Genomic DNA, 24,766 nt, shown 5'->3' with positions numbered 1-24,766 from the left:
GGTTTTAACGATTTCACAGTAAAATGTGACAGCTTTTTATTCAAAATACTACTTTGATTTTTAATTCGTTAATTAAAGTTCTCTCATCCTGAAGGATGATATTTCTCCTGTTTTCTTAATACTTCCCTACATTGGGCTGGGTGCAGTACCTCATGCCTATAATCCTAGTACTTTGGGAAGCCAAAGCAAGTGGTTCACTTGAGGTCAGGAGTTCAAGACCAGCCTGGCCAACATGGTGGAACTCCATCTCTACTAAAAATACAAATATTAGCCAGGCGTGGTGGCAGGTACCTGCAATCCCAGCTACTCGGGAAGATGAGGCATGGGAATCACTTGAACCTGGGAGAGAGAGGTTGCAGTGAGCCAAGACTGTGCCACTGCACTCTAGCCTGGGCAACAGAGCAAGCCTCCATCTCAAAACAAACAAAGCAAACAAACAAAAAACATTATATGAAGTTTAAAAAGTCACTGAAAAACTTACATGAGCCAAGTTCTATAGCTCATGCCTGTAATTCCAGCACTTCAAGAGGCCAAAGATGGAGTATTACTTGAAGCCAGGAGTTCAAAACCATTGGGCAACATAACCAGAACCCTGTTTCTACAAAAAAATTTTAAAGATTACCCAGGAATGGTGGCATGCATCTATAGACCCTATAGACACAGCTAATAGGCAAGACCATTTGAACCAGAAGTTTGAGGCTGCAGTGAGCTACAATCACAACACTGCACTCTAGCTTGGATGACCCTCTCTCTCAAAATTATAACAACAATTCAATTTATTTGGCATTCTGAGAAAGGCAAAACTAGGAAGAAAGAAACAGATTAATGGCTGCCAGCAAGTGGGAATGAAAGAAGTGGTTTACTACAAAGTAAAGGTGAATTTTGGGGAAGTAATTGAACTTTTATAATTTGATTATGGTGGTAGTGGTTACATGGCTATTTTCATTTGTGAAACTCTCAGAATTTGTACTAAAAAAAGTAAATTTTACTATATGAAAATTATACATTGATACCATTCAAAGACTGGCCAAAACAAAACTAAAATAACTATGTTACTATCAGACAAAAAAGGAATATTATCAGAAGGTGAAGAGGAATATTACATAATGACTAACAGGTCAATTTACCAAGAAATCAAACAATCCTAAATGTATATGCATCCAACAACAGATCTTCCAAAAACACACATCAAAAATTGATAGAACTGAAAGCAGAAACAAACCAATCCACAATTACATTTGCATACTTCAACACTCTTCTATCACCCTCCCAGTCAGTATCTACATCAGTAAGAATATGAATATTGGTAACTATAAGCATAGAGAACACCATTAACCAACTTGACCTGACATTTACAGAACACTACCTCTGACGAAAGCGAATACACATTCTTTCCAAGTACACATGGGACATTCATCAACACAGGCCACACTGTGGGCCATAAAACAAACCATATAAAGTAAGTTCTCTACCCACAATAGAATTAAACTAGAAACCAATAGCAAAAAGATAACTGGAACTTCACAGAGTGGTTTTTCCAGAAGCACAAAATTAGTACACATTTATGTAATAAACCCCATTTAAATAAATTTCCAGGTCAAACCAAACTCCTAACATCTAATAACTTTATTAAACAAAAGCTAGATGTGACAGAACATTTAGACTATTACTTCTTTTCTCAACACTCATTTTGAAACCATAGAGAATATAAAAAAGAATCAACAAGAGACAGAAATTGGCTGGGCACAGCGGCTCACACCTGTAATCCCAGCACTTTGGGAGGCCTAGGAGAGCAGATCACAAGGTCAGGAGATCAAGACCATCCTGGCTAACACAGTGAAACCCCATCTCTACTAAAATACAAAAGTTAGCCGGGCGTGGTGGCCTGCACCTGTAATCCCATCTACTCAGCAGGCTGAGGCAGAATTGCTTGAGCCCCAGAGACAGAGGTTGCAGTGAGCCAAGATCACACCACTGCACTCCAGTCTGGGTGACAGAGTGAGACTCCATCTCCAAAAGAGAGAGAGAGAGAAATCTGTGCAAATATACACCTACAATGAAATTGCATACAGACCTTTTTTCTGCCGGGGTTTTTGAGACTCAGTAGATGCAGGAAACTGAGTTCTCTGAAATGAAATAAGTAGTCTCTATTGAAGCACCACAATATAAACTTGCTAAAGAAACATCCAAATAACAAGAATAATCAGTAGCCCACCAATTATGCAATTAATCCATTAAATCCACACTCTGTTATTCTGAATATGGTTTAAAAAACAAATGTCAGGTCATACTTTTGCTATCCAAACTACTAACAATGTATAATACATACTTATAATATTTACAATGCGCATATTTTTAATGTATAATTATAGTACATAGTAAAATGTGCATAAGAAATATACTAAGTTCGTCTTGAGACCCCTCTTACTAGTATTACACTTGGTGCCATACTCCTTAGCAGCCAAACCAAAACAGTGATCACTGTTTGGTAAAGGGAAGCTTATGAGGTCATCTACACAAAACCTGTCTAGCACTCAGTTCTAACAGGGAGATAGTTATTTTACACTATAACTTCACAGAAAACCATCAGATGGATTTTTCTTACATCAACTTCCTATGACATACCGTGATATAAGCAAAAATAATGGCTCAAATTTTTCCAGATGTAATGCCCAAATCCTTAGTTTCAGGATACTTCTGACCAGGTTAAATGAAAATAAATACATACTTAGATACATCGTAAAGAACTGCATCGCAGACAAGAAAAATCTCTTAAAAGCAGTCAAAGAAGAAAACATACCACCAGATTACCAACAAAGAAAGGATAGTTATTTGGGAGGCCGATGCAGGAGGATCACCTGCGGCCAGGAGTTCCAAGACCAGTCTGGCCAACATGGTGAAACCCCATCTGTACTAAAAATACAAAAATCAGCTGGTCGTGGTGGCGGGCACCTGTAATCTCAGCTACTCGGGAGGCTGAGTCACAATTGCTGGAACCTGGGAGGCTGAGGTTGCAGTGAGCCGAGATTGCACCATTGCACTCCAGCACGGGATGACAACAGCCAGACTCAACCTCAAAACAAAAAAAGGTTTTGTACTCAGAGTGTTCTAATTAGACTAATGTGATTACCCTGCAAATGAGAGTAGAAAACAAACAAAAGGCTCTAGCCAATAACACTAACTTGCTGCTTAGCCAAAACTAAGTTGTAAATCAGCCAAAGGTTGCTATTTTACTGTTTTCCAGGACGTTTTTCTAAAGACAATAAATTCCTAATAACTAAAGTCATTCTAACAAATGGACAGAACAGGCTTTGAAACCCAATTCTAAAGCAAGGTAAACAAGGCTTCACACTTGGGACTTTACCGAAATTAGATCCAATTATGGATATATACCTCAAAAAAAAAAAAGTAGCGACTAGCAGGTCATCCTGAATTCATCTGGGTTACTCTACTTTAGCACTTCTGTGGATTAACGCCCAACTCAGACTCCAGCTGAATTCCAAAACCGTTCTTTCCTAAACTTAATCACCACAAAAAAAAACATGGGCCTGCTCCACAGGCAGAAGGCAGTTAGGCTGAAAGCTTCCAGGCTGTGGTTATGTTAATCCCGTGAATTGGGATTAACAGAAACTGTCTACACAAGTGCAAGTAATTACCTTCCAAACCCCCGAGAGAAGATGGGACTAGGGTAAGAGCCATTACTGGTGAAAAGTCTCCCTCCTCCGTCCAGCGCACCCCTAGAGGGACCACAATCCTAGAACAGGATCTGCGCTGCGCAGTATCCAGACTTGCCCCAGGAGACCAGCTCCCGACAGTAGAAAGGGGACCGCGTCGCCCCGCCCACCCTGAGCCGCTCGGCACCCAGCTCCGCCTCTCTCCGGGAACCACTGCCTGGGACAGAGGACACTCGCCAGCCTGCCTGGCTGCATTCCCCTGCCTTGCCCGCAGGGCCTGGCAACTAAAGAGAATCTCGGCGCTCACCGTCTCGAGTCTCTCCTCAGCCATCTTGGCTCCGCCCACCACTGCGAGGCCGGAAGTCGGCGGTTTCCCAGACGACTAGGGAAGCGGAAGTCGTAGAACTGTGGAGGACTGCGGGGAGCCGGGGGAGGAAGTTGATCGCCGAGTGACTTAAGGAATCGGGAGAGGGCTAGGGTTTGCTCCACAGAAGGCTCACTTCTGAAAGAGTCAGGGAGGAAATGCGCAGCCACTCGCTGCCTTCATGCCGAGAAGCCCCTAACACCCCTCCCCGTGGCCTGTACATGGTTTGTACCTCGGCTGCGCTGGCTGGACCTGGGATGGCAGCGTAGTCCTCCCGCCACCATGCCCTGACCTGACTCTAATCTGCATTTAATTCAGTCCTCCTTCCGCGACCCTTGAGAAAGAGAATCTCATTCTTGCCTTAGGTGCAAATCTCCCCGATTCATGGCTATCACTGTCCAATTGAGGTACTTGCCTTATCAGCTTCCCACTCTTATTTACGCCAGAGTTTGCAAACGCTCCCTATGGGCGGCATTTGAGCCGCAGTTTTTTTATTGGAAATATTTAAAAGTTGACAGGTTTCACAAGAAGTCGGCCCTGAGATAAGACCCTGAGCAGTGGCCCACACCTGTAATCCCAGCATTTTGGGAGGCCGAGGCAGGTGGATCACGAGGTCAGGAGATTGAGACCATCCTGGCCAACATGGTGAAACCCCATCTCTACTAAAATACAAAAAAACTAGCCAGGCTGGTGGCACGTGACTGTAGTCCCAGCTACTCGGGAGGCTGAGGCAAGGAAATCACTTGAACCAGGGAGGCTGAGGTTGCAGTAAACCGAGATCAGGCACTGCACTCCAGCCTGGCGACAGAGCAAGACTCCGTCTCAAAAAAATATGAAAAAGAAATCAGCCTCGAGATAAAGAGACGACAATGGGCCTGCTTTTCTGCAAGGCAGTGAAATGTAACTATAATTGCAGGTGGTGACCTGCCGGGGTCCATCCTGCAGACCCCAGCTGCACAAGGAATGAATAATGTACTCAAACACCAATATTCAGTGAAAAAGTGTGCTTAGGGGTCTGTGGCACTCACAGACACTCAGGGAGAGTGCTGTAAAGAGTTGCAGCAGCTGCCTGGCCTTTATTGAGCACACATTAAATGACAAAGGCTTTGGGTCAACACCATTAGAGGGTAATTTCCCTGGTGGACCTTCCTCTCCTCCCCCTCCCCCCAGAGAGCCATCCAGCCATGAATGATTAAAGGTTAGTTTTAGCACCACATGAGTAAACAAGTTATTTAGATAAACTTGTAACTCCCTTACATTCTTTTGTGTCTACTCTATGTTATTCACACAAGGAAAGGGAATTAGGCTGCCTTCAGCCATAACCTCCTTCCCAAGGCAAAAACCTTCTGGCCTTCCAAGAAGGTTTGTGACTATTATAATTTTACAATCTCCCATCTACCTGACTGAACCCCACAGTTACATAGAAGAAACAACTATGGTAATCTATCCAAATACAAGGGGAAATAACAGAAACAAAATAACAGCTCTTCTAAGTACTTCAGTAACACACTCTCTTTTAATCTTTATAAGAATTCCATGAGACTGTTAGTCTCCAAGTTTTTTCAGATAAATACTCTGCCTTTCATTTATTTATTTAAAAAATTTTTTTTTTGCAGGTGAGGTGGCTCGCACCTCTAATCCCCAGACTTCAGGAGGCTGAGGTAGGCAGATCACCTGAGGTCAGAAGTTTAAGACCAGCCTGGCCAACATGATGAAACCCCATCTCTACTAAAAATACAAAAAATTAGCTGAGCATGGTGGTGGGTACCTGAAATCTCAACTACTTGGGAGGCTGAGGCAGGAGAATCGCTTGAACCCAAAAGGCAGAGGTTGCAGTGAGCCAAGATCACATCATTGCACTCCAGCCTGGGCAACAAGAGTGAAACTCTGTCTCAAAAAAAAGAAATTGGTCTGGATCCAGGGAACATAAGACCTATTCACACTTCAGCTATAACAGGAAATATTCTCTCGATAGGGTATAGGCTGTAAATGACTTTGTAAGTTTACTTCATCCTCTCTGTTTACATAAGTCATACTGAAAATAACCAATGGGATCCTCTGAGGGTATTTAAACTCCCAAACATTCTGTAACAGGGCCCTTGAACTGTTGCACTCAGGCCCCTCCCACACTGTGGAGGCTACTGTCACGTTCAATAAATCACTTCATCCCTTCCTTGCTGTGTTTGTGCATTTTATCCAATTCTTTGTTCAAGACACCAAGAACCTGGACATCCCCCACCTTTTAACACTCCCAACTCATCCCCTCAAGTAGCTAGGATTACAGGCACCAGTCACCATGTCTGATGCTAAATTCTCCACCTTTCAGAGGTGTTTAATGAATATTAAACACCTTGCCTATGTGAGCCAAGATTGTGCCACTGCACTCTAGCCTGGGAGACAAACTGAGACTCAGTCTCAAAAAAAAAAAAAAAGATGTAAAGATGAAAAATCATTCATTTCTAATCCATGGTGCTTAGTTTTTTCATTTTTGATACAGGGTCTCACTCTGTTGTACAGGCTCGAGTGCAGTGCCATGGTCATTTCCATATGAACAGAGACACGTTCTTTCCAGAGGGCAGGCTGCAGTTAGGGCTGTGTCTGTACTACTGTGTGCATAACTCGACAGCTTGAATGAAATAGGACTTTTCATACCATTCCATTGGTTTCATACATTAAGCAAGTCGATTCATATGTGCTAGAGGTTATGGTGGGAACTTTCAGTGTACGGCTATAGATGGTTCAGCTCAACTCATTTCTTATTTCTGAGAATAATATGAAGCATGCAGCCTATGGCTAGAAGGCAATTGAGTTATATTCATAGAAGGGCAGCTTGATCGCTTTCCATGATAGCCTGTCTTTAGAAAGTAAAAAATAAGTTGCTATGTGTCATCACTGGGTATAGGCAAATTGGTGCAGAAATTTTAAAAGAGCAAATCTCTTTACTGAGACCCATATCTGTCCCTGACATCGCACCTCCAAAGTGCACCACCTCCAGTGAGCCTCCCTGTCATGCCCAGCATGTGGACAACCAGGCCCCGCCATCCCTCCTGCCCCCGCCAAGCATGGTGGTGCTGTGTAGGCAGCTATGTGGCCTGACGGTCTCTACCAGTCCTGCTGTCCCTCCGGACAGTCTCTACCAGTCCTGCTGTCCCTCCTGACAGTCTCTACCAGTCCTGCTGTCCCTCCGCTGAGAATCAGACCAATTTCTGGATGACGGGGAATGTGTCCTCTGCTGGCTGTGTTTTCTGTGGAGCTCAGGGGAAGAGAAAGGCCAAGCCATTTCTGGGGTGCTGTTGGGAGCGGTGAAAAGGTCACACCCTTTCCAAGGGACACTTTTCCTGGAAAGACCCTGGAGCTTAGCTGGTCTTATCCTGTGAAGCTGGCTCTGGCCACTAGGGGGCAGGAGGGCCATGAACTCAGCCTGGAGGGAGCCTGCGGGGCAGTGGGCACTCTGGAGGGACAGACAGAACAGGCCACCAGGAGCAGACAGGAGGACAGGGAGGCAGGGGAATGGAACGGAAGATGCCGGGGGTGGATGGAAGTCAGTGCCCTTGGGTGCTGGTACCTGCCTTCCCGGCCACCTCTAGATCAGGCTTCTGAGCCTGCTGGCTGTCAGGGCCGGACGTGCCATGGCAGTCCCTGTGAAATCCCCCAGATGTCAGCAGGCAGCACACAGGTAACAGGCCTGGAAGGTCCCCAACAGCCCAGCTGGACATGCTCAGACACTCTGGGGCTGCTTGTTCAGTGGCACAAACTTCAGGACCCAGTGAGGGAAATGGGAATACACCAGGCTGAGCAGTGTGGCTAAATCCATTTATTAAAAAAAAAAAAAAAAAAAAAGCAAAAAAAACAGGAGTCACATCACCCGGGAGACATAACCCATCCCCACCTCCTTCCTCTGTCCTCTGCTATCAATAAATAAGTTTCCCAGCTGCAAATAACTATTAGAACCTTCTCTGCATGTGCCAGTTCCAACATCCGCTAGGTACGATTCGGGGGTGGGGGGGCAGCCTTCCCCCTCCCCCCAGAATATTCAAAATGTTACACAGATACAATATGCACACTGGGGAAGGGGGGCCACCCCAGCAGCCCGTACCCTCGCCTGGTCCACAGTTAGCACCACTTTCCTGCCTCAGCTGCCTCTCTGAATAAGAAGATGGGAATCCCCAACCAAGAGGAAAAAGTTGCTTTGGTGAGAGGAATGAGGCCATCAGGCCTCCAAATCAATGAACTTCACCAGCCTCTAGCTCTTAAATAACAATCATCATCATCATCCAGCAATTTAAGGACTCAGCCCAGGTCACGGTAGCACAGGGTCTGTCTTCCCCCTTTAGACAGGAGTCTTGCCTTGCCTAACGGTAAAGGGAAGGGGTGGTAGGGACATGGTGGAGGCGGAGACTCCAGGCCTACTTCTCCAGGCCCTGCTGACAGAGGCCTGCTTTTATTTTTATTTTTATCCCATGACTTTTCTTTAATCCCATAATTTTTTCATAACTTTTTTATAATCTTTTATAAAACTTTTTTCTACATTTTTGCCACAACATTTTTTTTGCCACAACTTTTCCACAACAATTTTTATCCCATAACATTTTTCTTTCTTTGAGACAGGGTTTCTCCATGTTGGCCAGGCTAGTCTCGAACTCTTGACCTCAATGTGATTAGCCTGCCTTGGCCTCCCAAAGTGCTGAGATTACAGGCATGAGCCACGGTGCTGGGCCTCATCCTATAATTTTTTTTAATCTCATAACTTTTTTTTAGCTTTTAATAAACACGCTTGCATAGTTATATTACTGAATCTGGTAGAGCTCCGGACCTGCATCTCCATTTAAAAAAACAGACTTCTGCCAGGTGTGGTGGCTCACACCTGTAATCCCAGTACTTTAGGAGGCTGAGGCAGGAGTTTGAGATCACCTGAGGTCGGGAGTTCGAGACCACCCTGACCAACATGGAGTAACTCCATCTCTACCAAAAATACAAAATTAGCCAGGCATGGTGGTGCATGCCTGTAATCCCAGCTATTCAGGAGGCTGAGGCAGGAGAATAGCTTGAACTTGGGAGGCGGAGGTAAATGAGATCAAGCCATTGCACTCCAGCCTGGGCAACAAGAGTGAAACTCTGTCTCAAAAACAAACAAACAAAAAACACACACCAGACTTCTAAGTAAGGGTTCACTTAAACAAAGGGGGCTCCAGCTAAAAACCAAGTTTGAGGACAGGTGCGGTGGCTCATGCCTGTAATCCCAGCATTTTGGGAGGCTGAGGCGGGTGATCATGAGGTCTGGAGTTCGAGACCAGCCTGGCCAACATGGTGAAACCCTGTCTCTACTAAAAAAAAGTTTGAAAGACACTGATCTTATCCAGTATCATCTTACAGGAGGCCAAGGGAAAGAAGCAATTTTTCTGTGGTCACCCAGCAAGCTGGTAGCTAGTTAGAGCTTCTCTTAATCCTAGTGCCTGGGGCTATCCCTCACCACACCCTGGGGCCCTTTCGGTGACTCCTAAAGGGACAGCCTGATGGCAAGTGGCTGTTCGCATTGGCCTGGCTTCCCCTTGAGACTGGGATGAGGAAAATCAAACAGCAACAACCATTTCCTGGGTGTCCTGGGTGTTTACGGCAGGCCGTGTACTAGGAATTAACGTAAAAACAACAATAACAAATCTCATTTAAACTTCACAACTGCAAGTCAAACAATACCACCTCTATTTTACAGATGTGAAAGTTGCTCAAACAACTTGCCCTAAATCATATCTAGCAGATGGAGAGTCAGGATTCAAACCCAGAATTCTTAACCAGCACCTGGCAGTTCTTCCACAATCTTAACACTTACCCTCTATTGCCCCTTGAGCCCCCTTTCCCCTCCGGAGCCTGGCCAGCTAAGACTTACATCCCCAGGTGAGTAGCAGCTACCAGGAGTGGTTAGCTCAGGGCTACTGCCATTTTTTTTCTTTTTCCTCTGTGCTCCTCCCAGAACACCAGGACTGTTCCTCTGTTGATATCCTTTTAAGTGTGGGAAAGAAGAGCAGGAATACCCGTGAGAACCACCAGCCCCTACAGCCACATCCTCCTTTACAGTTTTTACAAAACACTGTTATACACCATCTGATTTAATGCCACCAACAACTGCACGAGGTGTTGTCACAATTACTTAGCAACTGACAGGGATTGGTATCATCGCTTAGAAAAAAAAACGCAATACTGGAACTTAAACTCAGTCTTCTTACTCCAAGCTCTGGGTTTTGCCATGAATCAGCAGCTGCTGGGGACTAAACTCAGAGGCAGAGGTTGAAGAGTAAAATTTTTTTTTTTTTTTTTTTGAGACGGAGTTTCGCTCTTGTTACCCAGGCTGGAGTGCAATGGCGCGATCTCGGCTCACCGTAACCTCCGCCTCCTGGGTTCAGGCAATTCTCCTGCCTCAGCCTCCTGAGTAGCTGGGATTACAGGCACGCGCCACCATGTCCAGCTAATTTTTTTTTGTATTTTTAGTAGAGACGGGGTTTCACCATGTTGACTAGGATGGTCTCGATCTCTTGACCTCATGATACGCCCGCCTCAGCCTCCCAAAGTGCTGGGATTACAGGCTTGAGCCACCGCGCCCAGACTGAAAGGAAAATATTAAGTAGGAAGGAAGTATACACCGTGTAGTTTAGAGTCATACATCCTCACACATCTGTTAGTGTTAAGAAGTGCACTAGTACCTCTCAAAATTTTTTTTTCAGATGGAATCTTGCTCTGTCATCCAGGCTGGAGTGCAGTGGCATGATCTCACTCACTGAAACCTCTTCCTCCTGGGTTCAGGCAATTCTCCTGCCTCAGCCTCCCAAGCAGCTGGGATTACAGATGCCTGCCACCACACACAGCTAATTTTTGTATTTTTAATAGAGATGGGGTTTCACCAGGTTGGCCAGGCTGGTTTGAAATCCTGACCTCAGGTGATCCACCCACCTAGCCTCCCAAAGTTCTGGGATTACAGGTGTGAGCCACTATGCCTGGTTACCTGTCAAACTTTTACATCAATGTATCCTCATGGTAGAAGGTAGCCTTTCTCTTAAATCTGGGAATTTATCAGAAAGAGGACAACCCAAGCCTCATTTCAGAGAGAAGTCTCTTAGCAACCTATGTGACTGTCATCCCTAACTACATTAGTGTTTTTTCTCTCTCAAGAGAATCAACAGAAGCTGATGCTTCAGAAAGACAGCCCACATTTATCCTGTGGCACTCAAAGTAGCCCAGGTTGGGATGATATAAGGAAGATTCAAGCTGTCAAGTTCAGTTTCCCAAGATCTTTTCCATAGAAGATAAGCAGATCTCATTCCAGAGACCACTGACTAAAGGGCAGTCTGGTCCCAAAAACCATGGAGAATTTGAATAGGAGGTGGAAAACCCAGAAAAAAAATGTTAAAATGTCTCTGTAGGGTAGAAGCCTGGGAAAAAACCAAACCAAACCCATTCTCCCATTGCCACCCAGAGACACTGTCAACATTTTGAGCTCACAGGGGAAGTGTAGGCTTTTCACACTGTCAAGGTCTATGTTAAAGGAGTGGGCAGCCTGAAACCTCTCGCTCCTAGGTCCCTAGTTCCAATTCCCCTTTTAGTTGGAAATTTGTGCTGCAACCAGAGGAACCGGAAATGGGATGAGAATGCTTAGGGGACTGGTTGTAAGATCAAAGGCCGGTCCCGTGGCAGTAACGACAGGGGTCTGTGATGTTATTACATTTTACTCCTCTCTGGGGGTCGGGGGGTCACATCAACATTATGCCTGCATCTTTCTTATCAACCAATGGGCTTGGAGCACTGAGCTCTACAGTGGGGGGAGGGGGTGCAGGGCCAGGACCCAAGTCCTTGGAGACTGGAGCCCAAAGAGCCCAGGGAGGTCAGGCTTGGGACAGCAAGAGGTGAGAGCAAAGTCTGCAGTGGGGAGCCCTGGGAGTCGCTGGCCCAAAGATACCCAGGGGCAACTGGCAAGGGCAGGGGCTGGGGGACCCAGGTCCTTGGAGACACAAGCCCCAAGACCCCAAAGGGGTAAGACTTGGGGCGGCAGGAGGTGAGGGCTGAGTCTGAAGCAGGGAGTCCCAGGAGTCACCAGCCCAAAGTCACCTGGGGTGACTGTTGAGAGCAGGGGCTAGCTAGTGAGGGGACATTGCTAGCTGACAAGATTTTGGTGGAGGGAGCCCCCAGAGGGACCAGGGAGGCCCAACCCGGTGTGCCTCAGGAGTGGCGTGAATTCTGGCAGTGGTCCTGCTGTGGGAGGAGGTCTGCAGCTGGGTGGGGGGTGGTGGCACAACCTAGTGCGTTTTACCTTTTTCTTGCCACAGCCAATTTGCTCTGTCGGGTTTTTCTAACATTGTAGGGTGGGGAGGGAGGAGGGGTTGGGGCCACATCACCGCAATCCCTGAGGGACTGCTAAACACCTCCAGTCACCCACCAGGCAGCTGTGTGACTGAGCCAGAAGAGGGGTAACCAGGGCCTCACTAGAACACAGAATAGGGGCGTGGCCTCAATGCTCCAAGCCCATTGGTTGATGAGAAAGATGAAAGGGAAAGGAGGTGTGGCCAGGCAGCAGACTGTCCAGAGGGACCTGTGGCATCACAAGGAAAGCTGCCCATGCACCCACTGGCCCCACCCATTCCAGGAGAGGGGAGGGGCTGCTTACTCCAGAAGAGGGGAAGGGCCAGATTTCGCTGGGTGCCTGCTCAGCTTTCTGCATAACTATTCACACTGGTGGTCAGAGTTCATTTCCAAGAAAACCTGAGAGGCCCCTCTCTGTCTCCTGCCCTGGACCCTCCTGTGCCACTGAACTCCCTTTCCTGGTGTCCTCAGAATCCAGGGCTCAGGAGGTAGGGGAGGAATGGACCCCACAGTTTCTTCCCTGACTCCTCACCACCCTGCCCCAGACTTTCCCTTCCCAGAAATCACCGCCAGGACCCCCATCCAGTGCTCCAGACAACCTCCCTCTCGAAATGCTCCCTTCCTAGAGGGTCCCTACCCTGATCGTGGGAGCATATCTGCCCCTTTCCAGTTGGATCCAGTCCCGGGCATTCCTACTTCTCAGCTGCTCTTCCTCCTGCACCCCTGTAGTACCCCTTCCCTCTGAGTGGGCTGTGGATCTGATCAGGCTCTCCCCTCGGATTCCTCTCCAGGACAGAACCAGCACTTAACCAAAGTTGCCACTGGGCCTTTCCATCCCCTGTAAGTATGTCTTTCCCACCCCTTAAACCCCACTTCCCCACCACTCCCCAGTCCCCATCCCTGATCCTCCCTCCATGTGAGTCACTGCTGCTCCCAACAGCAGCTGATCCCCACTTGGCCCTCTTTCAGGTCTTCTCCTAGCTGACTGAGGACCTCCAGCTCATTTCTCAATCCCTCTTTTCCTCCTGCCTGCCAGTCTTCAAAAAAGTGCTGTCCTGTTCTGTCCTAGGCCAACTCCTCTCCCTGCCATCCTGTCTCCTGCCTCTGCAGATGTCTTTCACTCCAGTCCAGCACTAGCTACCTCTCCTGTTAACTGGTTTCACCCCTTTCCTAGCCCTACCTTTAAACAAACCCACGGCTCCCAATCAGGAAAATGCTTGGCATTCACCCTGGCCACTCCTTTAGCTGCGAATAGTCTCGCCTCTTCTCTTGCAAGCCACCCCCAAAACCAAGACTCCACCTTGCCTCATCCCCCAGATGGAGCTGCCACTACCACTACCACCACTCTCAAGTTCCATTGTGAAAGACTTGGTATTTGTTTGTTCATTAATTTAGCAACTGCTGGGATGCAGGTGTGTCCCAGATGGCCCCTGCCCTCCAGGAGGCACAGGCAAAAAAACACCTCCAGGACAAGTATGCACATGGTTCTGAGATGGGGAGCCCAGGCTTCGGCTAGCAAGAGGGCTCCCTGGAGATGGCAAGGTCAGAGGAAAGGCCTGAAGGGCAAGCCACAAAGACCGCAGATGACAATGATGGGGGGGTAACCCCACAGTTTGCCCACATTGGGTTGATTGTACTTCATTCTGAGAGTGAGTTGGTGTCCACTGTCTTTGACCATGCGGTGACTGACTGCAGGTCATGCCTTTCTCATTCATGCTAATTCATTACTTCCTATTATTATTATTTGAGATAGAGTCTCACTCTGTCACCCAGGCTGGAGTGCAATGGCATGAACTGGGCTCACTGCAACCTCTGCCTCCAGGATCAAGCCATCCTCCCACCTCAGCCTCCCCAGTAGCTGGGACCACAAGCATGTGCCACCACACCTGGCTAACTTGTTGTATTTTCAGTACAGAGGAGGTTTCGCCATGTTGCCCAGGCTGGTCTTGAACTCGTGAGCTCAAAGCAACCTGCCTGCCTTGGCCTCCCAAAGTGCTGGGATTACAGGCATGAGCCACTGCGCCCAGCCTAGAAAAAAAATCTATTTGTAATCTAACAAATTTTGTGTTCTTGTTTACTATTTTAGTATTAATAATACCAAGTGACTATAACATTCTCCTCATGAGCTGTATGCTAGGAATAAAAGCTTGCCACACTGGAATTATCTAAACTAGAAGGAATCAATACCATGGATCCCAACAAAAATCACCAAAGGGACATTCATTTAATTTGATATATTTCTGGAAAAAGTTTGCCATAGCAAAGTGGAAAGAGGGGAGCCAAGGAGAATAATACATCTGTAGTGAGGTACAGAAAACGGTATCCACTAGAAACCTTTTCAGGAAGGGTGCCATTTTGGGTTGGAGAAACTCCTTGAAAGTTAATCTGGGAGAGAAGGAGAGTCCTTGAGGGACCAGGGTAAGGTCAGAACATTTCCTGGGAGAAAGGGAAACATTTCTCTGGCTAATAAGGGCACAGTGCTGGACAGAGTAAAGAAGAAAAAAATCAGTCAAGAGTGGTACAATTCAGAGTGTGAAAGTCCTCACACTGCATAAAATGAGTGATACCTTAAGACTTCCAATTTTCAGTAAGACTGCTAGGCCCATGTAAAATTCAGGAGCCTGTGGATTTTTGGTGGGGAAACCACTGAAGATGCAGATTGTCTGTCTAAATTGCAAGGGCTAGACTTAAGTATGAATTGGGAATTTAGAGTGTAGCAAATTAGTCAGACATAATAAGTAAGCAAAGTTTATGAACAGTTAGTTCACCAAGAAATACAAATGGCTGTTTAACATATGAAAATATAATTGTGCAAGGAAAAAAAAACATGCAAGTTAGTTTCCAAGAGATACTTTCCATTTCTTGCATTGGCAAAGGACAAAAATTTTACTGACATAATTGTAAGGACACATGCATTCACTAGTGGGAATTGGTAAAACTTCCACTGAGAGCAGTTTGGCAATAACTACCAAAATTAAAAATGCACATAATCTTTAACTCACTTATTTCAATTCTAGTAATTTATTTTATAGGCATAGATGTGGGAAATGACTTTTACATACAAAGGTGTTCAATGCAGCATTATTTGTAATAACCAATGCCTAAAACCAGTCTAGATTGAGGTTAAATAAATTTTAAGTCCATACTATTTGGCACGTGAAAAAGAGGCAACTATTTACATATCAATACAGAATAATTGCCAAGATACATTATTAGCAGATAAAGTGCAAAAAATTCATATAGTATCTGTATCAGTAAAAAGGCAAAAATAAAGAGGAATATTATACACATAATTGCTTGAATACTTAGAAAATATTTCTGGAAGGATATTCAATACGCTAAAAGTGGTTCTAAAGAGGAGGACTGGGTAGCAGGGGGACAGGGAAGAGAAGACTTTTTACTCTATACTTTTAGTACACTTTGAATTCTGTACTATATGGATGTGTTATCTATTCCAATAATAGAGACTAAGAAAATGAAAAGTACAACATATCAAGAATTGTGAGGCTAAGAAGGAGAAATATACAACAGTTAGAACAAATAACAGGGAGCCAATCTAGACTTGTTTGGATAGGGAAGTTTTTCCCGGGTAAGAGTGTTTCAAATGAGACCTAAAGGGTAAGGCATTAGCTTAGGGAAAGGGGACAAAGATGTGTGTAGGCCAGGAAAGAATTCTAAGGCAAAGGAAGAACTTGTGCAAAGGCCCCGAGGATGGAAGAAACTCAGCCAGTCTGCAGCATGGAATGAAGACCAGTGTGAAAAGAGAAAAATGTGACCGGGTTGGTTGAGACAGGAGAAGAGACAGGAGTGCAGATCCACAAAGGCCGTATGAGGATTTATTGTAAGGGCATTGGGAAGGCACTAGAGAGTTTCGAGCAAGGAATGGCATGGTCAGAATGAACATTTAATATGCTCATGTTAGCTCATGAGTAGAGACTGAATTGGGAGGGTGACAAAATTGATAATCTAGGGTAAACTAAAGGGTACTATAAATGAGATGATGAAACACTTCACTTGGACTAGAGCGATGGCAAAGGAGATGGAGAAAAAGTAAACGGATTCTTAAGTTTAGAGGTGGAAAAACCCACAGTAGCACAGAACTGGAGACGGGGGGATGAAGGAAAGGGAAATGGGTGTTAAAGGAAGATTGCCAGGTTTCTAACTTTGAAAGCTACTGGATGAGTGGCATAGCCAATTACTGAAATAGGAAGACTAAAGGACAAAGATGTTTGTAGAAAGCTCGTGAGCCTGTTTCCCAATATATAAAATCTCCTTGAAAGGGGTCTGTGAGGAGCAAATGACATTCTTTATTCAGTAACTAGAAGCCGTTGTTATATGCTTCCAAATCTCTCCTTTGACCCCAGATCTTGTGAGGAAGGTAGAGCACTTTCTGTACAAGGGCCTTTTTCAATAAGAAAGGACATTCGTTTCTCAAATTGCAATCACTAAACGTAATGTGCTTTAATTAGATACATAATTAGAACAATCTCTTTTAAAAAACATAATAGGTTGGATACTGTGGCTCACACCTGTAATCCCAAACAGCTTTGTTCTGATGCCTCTTGCTGGGCAAGTCTCTAGCACCTTATGCCTCTTTGGAAGTGTCCAGTCCTTCCAAAACCTATACCACAAACTCTTGAGAGTCCAGCCAACACTCTTTGGAAGTCTGAGGCAGGAGGATTGCTTGAGCCCAGGGGTTCAACACCAGCCTGGGCAACACAGTGAGACCTGTCTCTATGAAAAATTTTGACCTGGCGCATAGTCAACTTCGTTCTGATGCCACCTGCTAGGCAAGTCTCTAGCACCTTATGCCTCTGTGGAAGTGTCCAGTCCTTCCAAAACCTATATCACGAAGCCTTGAGAGTTCAGCCAACACTTTAGGAAATACCATGCCCATTCTTGATACTACAGATAAACTCAATAGCAATCAATGGTGTATGTGGGCAAAGGCATAATACTGCATTGTTTGTGAGAAAAAATACTGGAAACATGGAAATGTCCATCAATAGTCACTGTTTAAATAAACTAAAATACATCTAAGACATATTATGCGGCCTGTAAAAGTCCTCAAGATGTTAAAAGAGTTACATGAAAGAAATAAAGTGTAGAAAATATAGTATGCTTCCATTCATGTCTAAAAAAATAGTAAGGGGGAGGCCAGGTGCAGTAGTTCATGCCAGCACTGTGAGAAGCCGAGGTAGGAGGCCAGGAGTTTGAGACCAGCCTAGGCAACACAATGAGACACTCTGTCTCAATAAAAAATAAAAAACATGAGGGAGATATATTGACACAGTTGATAAATACAATTTGGAAAAGAAAACACAACAAACTGGTAAGATATTTGTCTCTGTGGAGGGAGTAGAGGGACTAGGGGACTTAAGATGGGAAGGTGTTGCTTTTCATTACTTAGGATTCTACAAAATTTAACATTGTATTATCCATGTACTTTTAATTTTAAAAAGAGTAAATGAGGCCAGGCACAGTGGCTCACACCTGTAATCCCAGCTCTTTGGGAGGCCGAGGCGGGTGGATCAACTGAGGTCAGGAGTTTGAGACCAGCCTGGCCAACATGGTAAAACTCTGTCTCTACTAAAAATACAAAAATTAGCCAGGCGTGGTGGTGGGCATCTGTAATCCCAGATACTAGGGAGGCTGAGGCATGAGAATTGCTTGAACCCAGGAGGCGGAGGTTGCAGTGAGCCTAGATCGCCCCACTGCACTCCAGTCTGGGTGACAGAGCCAGACTCTGTCTCAAAAAAGAAAAAAATACTAGTTAATGAAATATGCAAATAAAACTATTGTTTAAACTCCCATTCCTAACCCGGCATGGTGGATCATGCCTTTAATCCCAGCACTTTGGAAAACCGAGGCGGGAGGATCACAGGCAACATAGCGAGACCCCAACTCTGCAAAAGAATGTAAAAATTAGCCAGACATGGTGGCACATGCTTGTGGTCCCAGCTACTCAAGAGGCTGAGGCAGAAGGATCACTTGAGCCCAGAAGGTCAAGGTGGCAGAGAGCTATGATCATGTCATGGCACTCCAGCCTGGGTGACAATGAGGCCTGTCTCAAAAAGACAAAAAGAGGGAGTCTCGCTGGAGTGCAGTGGCATGATCTTGGCTCACTGTAACCTCCGCCTCCCAGGTTCAAGCGATTCTCCTGCCTCAGCCTCCCAAGTAGCTGGGATTACAGATGCCTGGCACCATGCCTGGCTAATTTTTGTATTTTTAGTAGAGATGGGTTTTACCATGTTGGCCAGGCTGGTCTCAAACTGCTTACCTCAGGTGATCTGCCTGCCTTGGCCTCCCAAAGTGCTAGGATTACAGGCGTGGGCCACCATGCCCAGACTAAAAAAATTTCTTTTGTTAAAAAAAATAAACTCTTGGCCGGGCGTGGTGGCTCAAGCCTGTAATCCCAGCACTTTGGGAGGCCGAGGCAGGTGGATTACGAGCTCAAGAGATTGAGACCATCTTGGTCAACATGGTGAAACCCCGTCTCTACTAAAAATACAAAAAATTAGCTGGCATGGTGGCGCGTGCCTGTAATCCCAGCTACTCAAGAGGCTGAGGCAGGAGAATTGCCTGAACCCGGGAGGCGGAGGTTGCGGTGAGCCAAGATAGCGCCATTGCACTCCAGCCTGGGTAACAAGAGTGAAACTCCGTCTTAAAAAAAAAAAAAAAAAAAAACTCTTATTCCTGAAATTCACTACTGGATTGTACAAAGAAAGTCACAAGGGAATAGAGCTCCCACTCTAGCAAACAGCAACAAAAGGTCAGAGTAGCTAGAAAATAAAAATATGTTTAACTCATTAGAAGGCTAAGGACACAAAGAAATCTAAGTCAGGAGCAGTGGTTCACACCTGTAACCCCAGAACATTGGGGGGCCAAGGCAGGCAGATCGCTTGAGGTCAGAAGTTTCAGATCAGCCTGGGCAACATGGCAAAACCCTGTTTCTACACAAAATACAAAAATTGGCCGGGCATGGTGGTACACGCCTGTAGTCCCAGCTGCTCAGGAGGCTGAGGCGGGAGGATTGATTGAGCCAGGGAGGCAGAAGTTGTAGTGAGCTGAGATCCTATTCCTGTACTCCAGGCTGGGTAACAGAGTGAGACCCTGACTCAAAACAAAAACAAAATCCAAAGAAACCTAAATGATCCAAACGCCAGAAAGTGCCAAGTCCTTCATAGGAGAACAACAACCCCATGGCTGTTGTTATTCCTAGTTGAACTATGGCAGGAAGAGGAATACTATAGGGGGAGGAAAGAGAAACCTGCTGAAATTTAACAAAATTTTCACACCTCTTTGGAGGTTGGTTTGACATTAGAACCTAGAGGACCCAAATCCACAGAGGAAGGCTTCCCCTCAATCTTACCCCTTAGATGAAAACCAGGTACAGGAAGGTATAGTGCACTGAAGGTGTGGATAATAGAAGGAAAGCTGAGAGAGCTTGACCTTCTCCCAAGGGCAAAACACTCTAAACATGAAAGGGGAGGCAGGATTGCTATGAAATCCAACAGAGACACTCTTAGAGGCCAAGTGGGGTCAGAAATACCAAGGGGGAGGCCAGGTGCCGTAGTTCATGCCAGTACTATGGGAAGCCGAGGAACCCATCCCCTAGGCATTGTGGGCATTCCTCCACAAAAGGGCAGGGCACACGTGAGAGCTGAGAAAAATATCCTCCTCTCCCCTAGCCCACTGATAAAAAAGAATCCTGACAGCAAGGCTGTAAAGCAGGGAGACATCTCCTATATTGAAAGCTGGTGGCTGAGCTACGAAGCAAAGTCAGATCTCTGGAATCTTGACAATAACCCTAACTCAGGCCCTGCTGAGACGAGAGTTCTGATTCTACCTTCATTCAAAATATTTGAAGCTAGAGGCAAACTAAATCAAACTAAACTAAAACTGCAATGAAGCCCCAGTCCAGAATTCATATACATCAGATTGACTGAGCCACCATTCAAGAGGCCTGAAAACCAAAAACAAAAACAAAGGGCATGCCCTGTTTCGGAAATAAATGTTCAATTTCTCTTGTTTTTTGGTCTTTTTTCAACATAAAATGTCCATCACCCAATCAAATATACAAGACGTGCAAAAGCAAGAAAATAAGATTCATGGTAAGGGAGAGGAAGGGCTCGACAGAAGTAGAACTAGAAGAGACCTAGATGTTGAATTATCAGTTTAGATCTTTAACTGATTAAAAATTTAAAAAAACGATGAAATAACTGATTAAAATGTTAAAAAGTAGAGTGGAAAATGTGGAAAACATGCATGAATAGGAAATTTCAGTGAAATGTTAGAAATAAAAATATCAGAAATGAAGAATTCAGTGCAACTATGTATCCATAATAACTAAAAGTAAAAATTTTTCAATGGAGAATTCAATAAACAAGTTTAACAAGTTAACATTGGAAAGCATGAAAAAACTTAAAGATGGTTAAATGGAAAGTATCCAAACTGAAAACAGAAAAAAGGGCAGGGGAAAAATAATCTGAGATCTGTAGGTTTACATCAAGTCATCTAATATACATGTAACTGGAATCTCCAAAGAGGAGAAGCAAGAGAGACAAGAGAAAAATGTAAACAATGGCCAAGAAAGATCCAGTATTGATGAAAGCCATCAACACGCATCCAAAAAGTTCAGTAAACGCTATACAAAGAAAAACATACCTAGACATATCCTAGTCAACCTGCTGAAAATTAAATACAATGTACAGATGCAGCCATTGAGAACAACCGTACATTATGAACAAGGAAATAAAAATTAAAATGATGAATGACTTCTCATCAGAAACAAATGAGGCCTGAGTACAATAAAATAACTTCTTTAAAGTACTGAAAGAAGAAATAAAAGGTCAACATAGAATCCTATATCCAACTAAAATACCCCTCAAAAATAAAAGTAAGGACATTCTCTGATAGACAAAAGCTGAGAGAACTCATCTCTATTAAAAACTGCAATAGGGCCGGGCACATTGGCTCACATCTGTAATCCCAGTACTTTGGGAGGCCAAGGCAGGCGGATCACCTGAGGTCAGAAGTTTGAGACCAGCTTGGCCAACATGGTGAAACCCCATCTCTACTAAAAATACAAAAGTTAGCTGGGTGTGGTGATGTGTGCTCGGGAGGCTAGGGCAGGAGAATTGCTTCAAGCTGGGAGGCAGAGGCTGAAGATCACACCACTGCACCCCAGCCTGGGCGACAGAGTGAGACTGTCTCAGAAACGAAACAAAATAGAAAAAAAAAAAAAATCACTGCAATAGGCTGGGCACGGTGTCTCAAGCCTGTAATGCCAACACTTTGGGAGGACAAGGCAGGAGGATCACTCGAGCCTAGGTGTTCCAGATCAATCTGGTTAACACAGCAAGACTTCATGTCTACAAAAAATAAAAAGAAGTATTAGCCGGGTGCGGTGCCATGTGCCGACGGTACCAGCTACTCAGGAGGCAGAGGTGGGAGGATTGCTTGAATCTGGGAGGTCAAGGCTGCAGTGAGCTGTGATCACACCACTGCACTCCAGCATGGGTGAGAGGGCAAGACCCTTCTCAAAAAAAACAAAAACAAAAACAAAAACGAAACCTGCCATCTAAGAATGCTGAAAGTAGTTCTTCAGAATAAGGGAATTTATATCAGATGGAAAATTAGATTTGCTGGAAAATATGAGGAGCAATAATAATGAGGTGTTGGGATTATAGCATATATAAGTAAAATATAAAACAAGAGAACAGATGTATATTGTAATTTCTAGTGTTGCACTGTCCAGTACAGTGGCTACTAGCCATAGTAGCTACTTAAATTCATTAAAATTAAATAAAATTAAAAATCTGGTTATACTGGCCACATCCAAGCGTTCAATAACCGACCACCCCTTACCTACCATATTGTACAACTCAGATATAGACTATTTCTATCATCACAGAAAATTCTACTGGACAATGTTATTCTAGTGACCACTAAACCACACACACACGGAGTAGGAATGTGGGGTAGGGAGTTGGGGGGCGGAGAGAGAGAGAGAGAAAGAGAGAGAGAGAGAGAGAGAGGGAGAGGGAGCGGGAGCGAGAGCGGGGAGAGACGGGGTGGGGAGAGGGAGAGAAATAGCAAAATAGCAAATACTTTAGGCTTGGCAGACCACATATGGTCTCTGACTCCTTCTATTTCCTCTTCCTCTTCTCCTCCTCCTCCTTTATACAACCTTTCAAAATGTAAACAATTATTAGGTTGAAGATTGTATAAAAATAGTCCATGGGGGCCAGGCATGGTGGCTTATGTCTGTGATCCAAGCACTTTGGGAGGCCAAGGTGGGAGAATCACTTGAGCCCAGGACTTTCAGACTAGCCTCAGCAACAAAGTGAGACTCCATCTCTACAAAAAATTAAAAAATTACTAGGTGTGGTAGCGCACACCTGTGGTCCCAGCTATTCAGGAGGCTGAGGCAGGATGATCCCTGGAGCCCAGAAAGTTGAGGCTGCAGTGAGCCATGTTCATGCCACCACACTCCAGCCTGGGTGACAGAGACCCTGTCTCAAAACAAAAACAAAACAGTCCATTGGAGCCAAGTGTGGTGGCTCATACCACTAATCCCAGCACTTTGGGAGGCCAAGGCAGGAGGAGTGCTTGAGGCCAGGAGTTTGAAACCATCATGGGCAACACGGCAAGACCTACAAAAAATTTCTTAAATTTGCCTGGTGTGGTGACATGCACCTGTAGTCCTAGCTACTCAGGAGGCTGAGGCAGGAGGGTAATTGAGTCCAGGAACTCAAGGCTCCAGTGAGCTATGATTGTGTCATTGCACTCCAGCCTGGCAGCCTGATTAAGAAAGTAAGACTCTGTCTATAAAACAACAATAAAACTGTTCATGGGCTGGATGTGGCCCATGGGCCACAGTTTGCCAACCCCTAAACATAACAAAATAAAAACGAGACGCCTGTAATCCAAGCACTTTGGAGGCCAAGGCGGGTGGATCACCTGAGGTCGGGTGTTCAAGACCAGCCTGACCATCATGGTGAAACCCTGTCTTAAAAAAAATAAAAAAAATAAATAAATAAAAATGAGAAATACAAAATAATCTTATTAGATGCTAAAAAAGCATCTCACAAAATTTAACAACCCTTCCTAATAAAAATTCTCAACAAATTAAATTAGGAATAGAAAGAACATTCTTTGGGCTGGTTTATGAAAAACTTACAGTTAACATTATACTTAGTGATGAAACATTAAAACCTTTATCCCTAAGATTGAGAGAAAATGGCAAGGTGCCTGCCCTCATCACATGCTAAACATTGCACTAGGTATTGTAGCCAGTCAAGAAAGGCAAAAAAAAAAAAAAAAAGGAAAAAAGGCATAAAAATCAGAAAAGAAGTAAAAATGTTATTTGCAGACCTGGCGCGGTGGCTCATGCCTGTAATCCCAGCACTTTGGGAGGCCAAGATGGGCGGATAATCTGAGGTCAGGAGTTCAAGACCAGCCTGACCAACATGGAGAAACCCCATCTCTATTAAAAAAAAAAGTTACTTGCAGACTACACTGTTGTATATGTATTTAATATAAAACTGTATGGAATCTACGAGAACTATTTATAGAACTAATAAATGAATTTGGCAAGGTGGCAAGATTCAAGATCAGCATACAAAAATCAGCCAGGCACAGTTACACATGCCTAAAATCCCAGCTACTTGGGTGGCTGAGGCAGGAGAATCCCTTGAGCTCAGGAGTTTGAGACCAATCTGGGCAACAGAGAGAGACCCATCTCTAAAACAACAAACAAAATATCAATTGTATTTCTAGATACCAGCAACAGACAACGTAAAATGACAATTAAAAATATTAAAAAATCGAATGCCTAAGAAAAAAGTCTAATGTAAGATATGCAAGTCTTACATAAGGAAGCTATAAAACATTGCTGAGAAAAAAATTTAAAACCTAAGTAAATAACACGACATGTTTATGGATTATCTGACTCAATACTATTAAATGTTCATTCTAAATTGAACTACAGGTGCAACAAAACCCCAGATCAAGATTCTAGCAGGGTTTTTTTTTTGTTTTTTGTTTTTTTAAGACAGGGTCTTGCTGTCACCCGAGCTGGAATGCAGTGGCATGAACACAGTTCACTCAGCAGCGCTAAGTTTGAAAAACAAGATGAGCTAATTCTAAAACTTTTATAGGCCGGGCGCGGTGGCTCAAGCCTATAATCCCAGCACTTTGGGAGGCCGAGGCGGATGGATCACGAAGTCAAGAGATAGAGACTATCCTGGTCAACAAGGTGAAACCCCGTCTCTACTAAAAAAAAAGAAAAAAAAATTAGCTGGGCATGGTGGTGCATGCCCGTAGTCCCAGCTACTCGGGAGGCTGAGGCAGGAGAATTGTTTGAACCCAGAAGGCG

The 24,766-nt window shown here is 44.7% G+C and overlaps 1 protein-coding gene and 1 long non-coding RNA gene across 27 annotated transcripts in view; one reads left to right on the top strand and one right to left on the bottom strand.

The window, feature by feature from the left end:
- BBS4 (Bardet-Biedl syndrome 4) overlaps nt 1-12,477 on the bottom strand; it is a 52,143-nt gene extending 39,666 nt beyond the window's left edge. For 10 of the 26 annotated variants that reach the window (XM_078333583.1, XM_035259146.3, XM_078333592.1 and 7 more), the window contains exons 1-2: nt 3,982-4,026; nt 2,075-2,126 (exon numbers count right to left, since the gene is read on the bottom strand). Coding sequence is in view for 4 of the 26 variants with exons in the window: in XM_002753311.6 (XP_002753357.3) it covers nt 2,075-2,126; nt 3,982-4,005 (76 nt within the window). In the remaining 22 variants the exon portion in view is untranslated. Of the gene's footprint in view, nt 1-2,074; nt 2,127-3,656; nt 4,027-12,334 lie in introns of those variants that run through there. The other 16 variants (XM_078333584.1, XM_078333589.1, XM_078333580.1 and 13 more) reach the window with 4 other exon arrangements.
- A 214-nt stretch (nt 12,478-12,691) lies between these two features.
- LOC144577294 (uncharacterized) lies at nt 12,692-18,705 on the top strand. Its single transcript, XR_013520806.1, has 3 exons — nt 12,692-12,872; nt 13,176-13,224; nt 13,780-18,705. It is a non-coding gene; the product is annotated as an uncharacterized LOC144577294 (long non-coding RNA).
- The last annotated feature ends 6,061 nt before the right edge of the window (nt 18,706-24,766 follow it).

This window comes from Callithrix jacchus, chromosome 8 (assembly GCF_049354715.1).
Source record: "Callithrix jacchus isolate 240 chromosome 8, calJac240_pri, whole genome shotgun sequence".
Lineage (NCBI taxonomy): Eukaryota > Metazoa > Chordata > Mammalia > Primates > Cebidae > Callithrix > Callithrix jacchus.
This window is presented reverse-complemented; position numbering and strand designations above follow the sequence as displayed.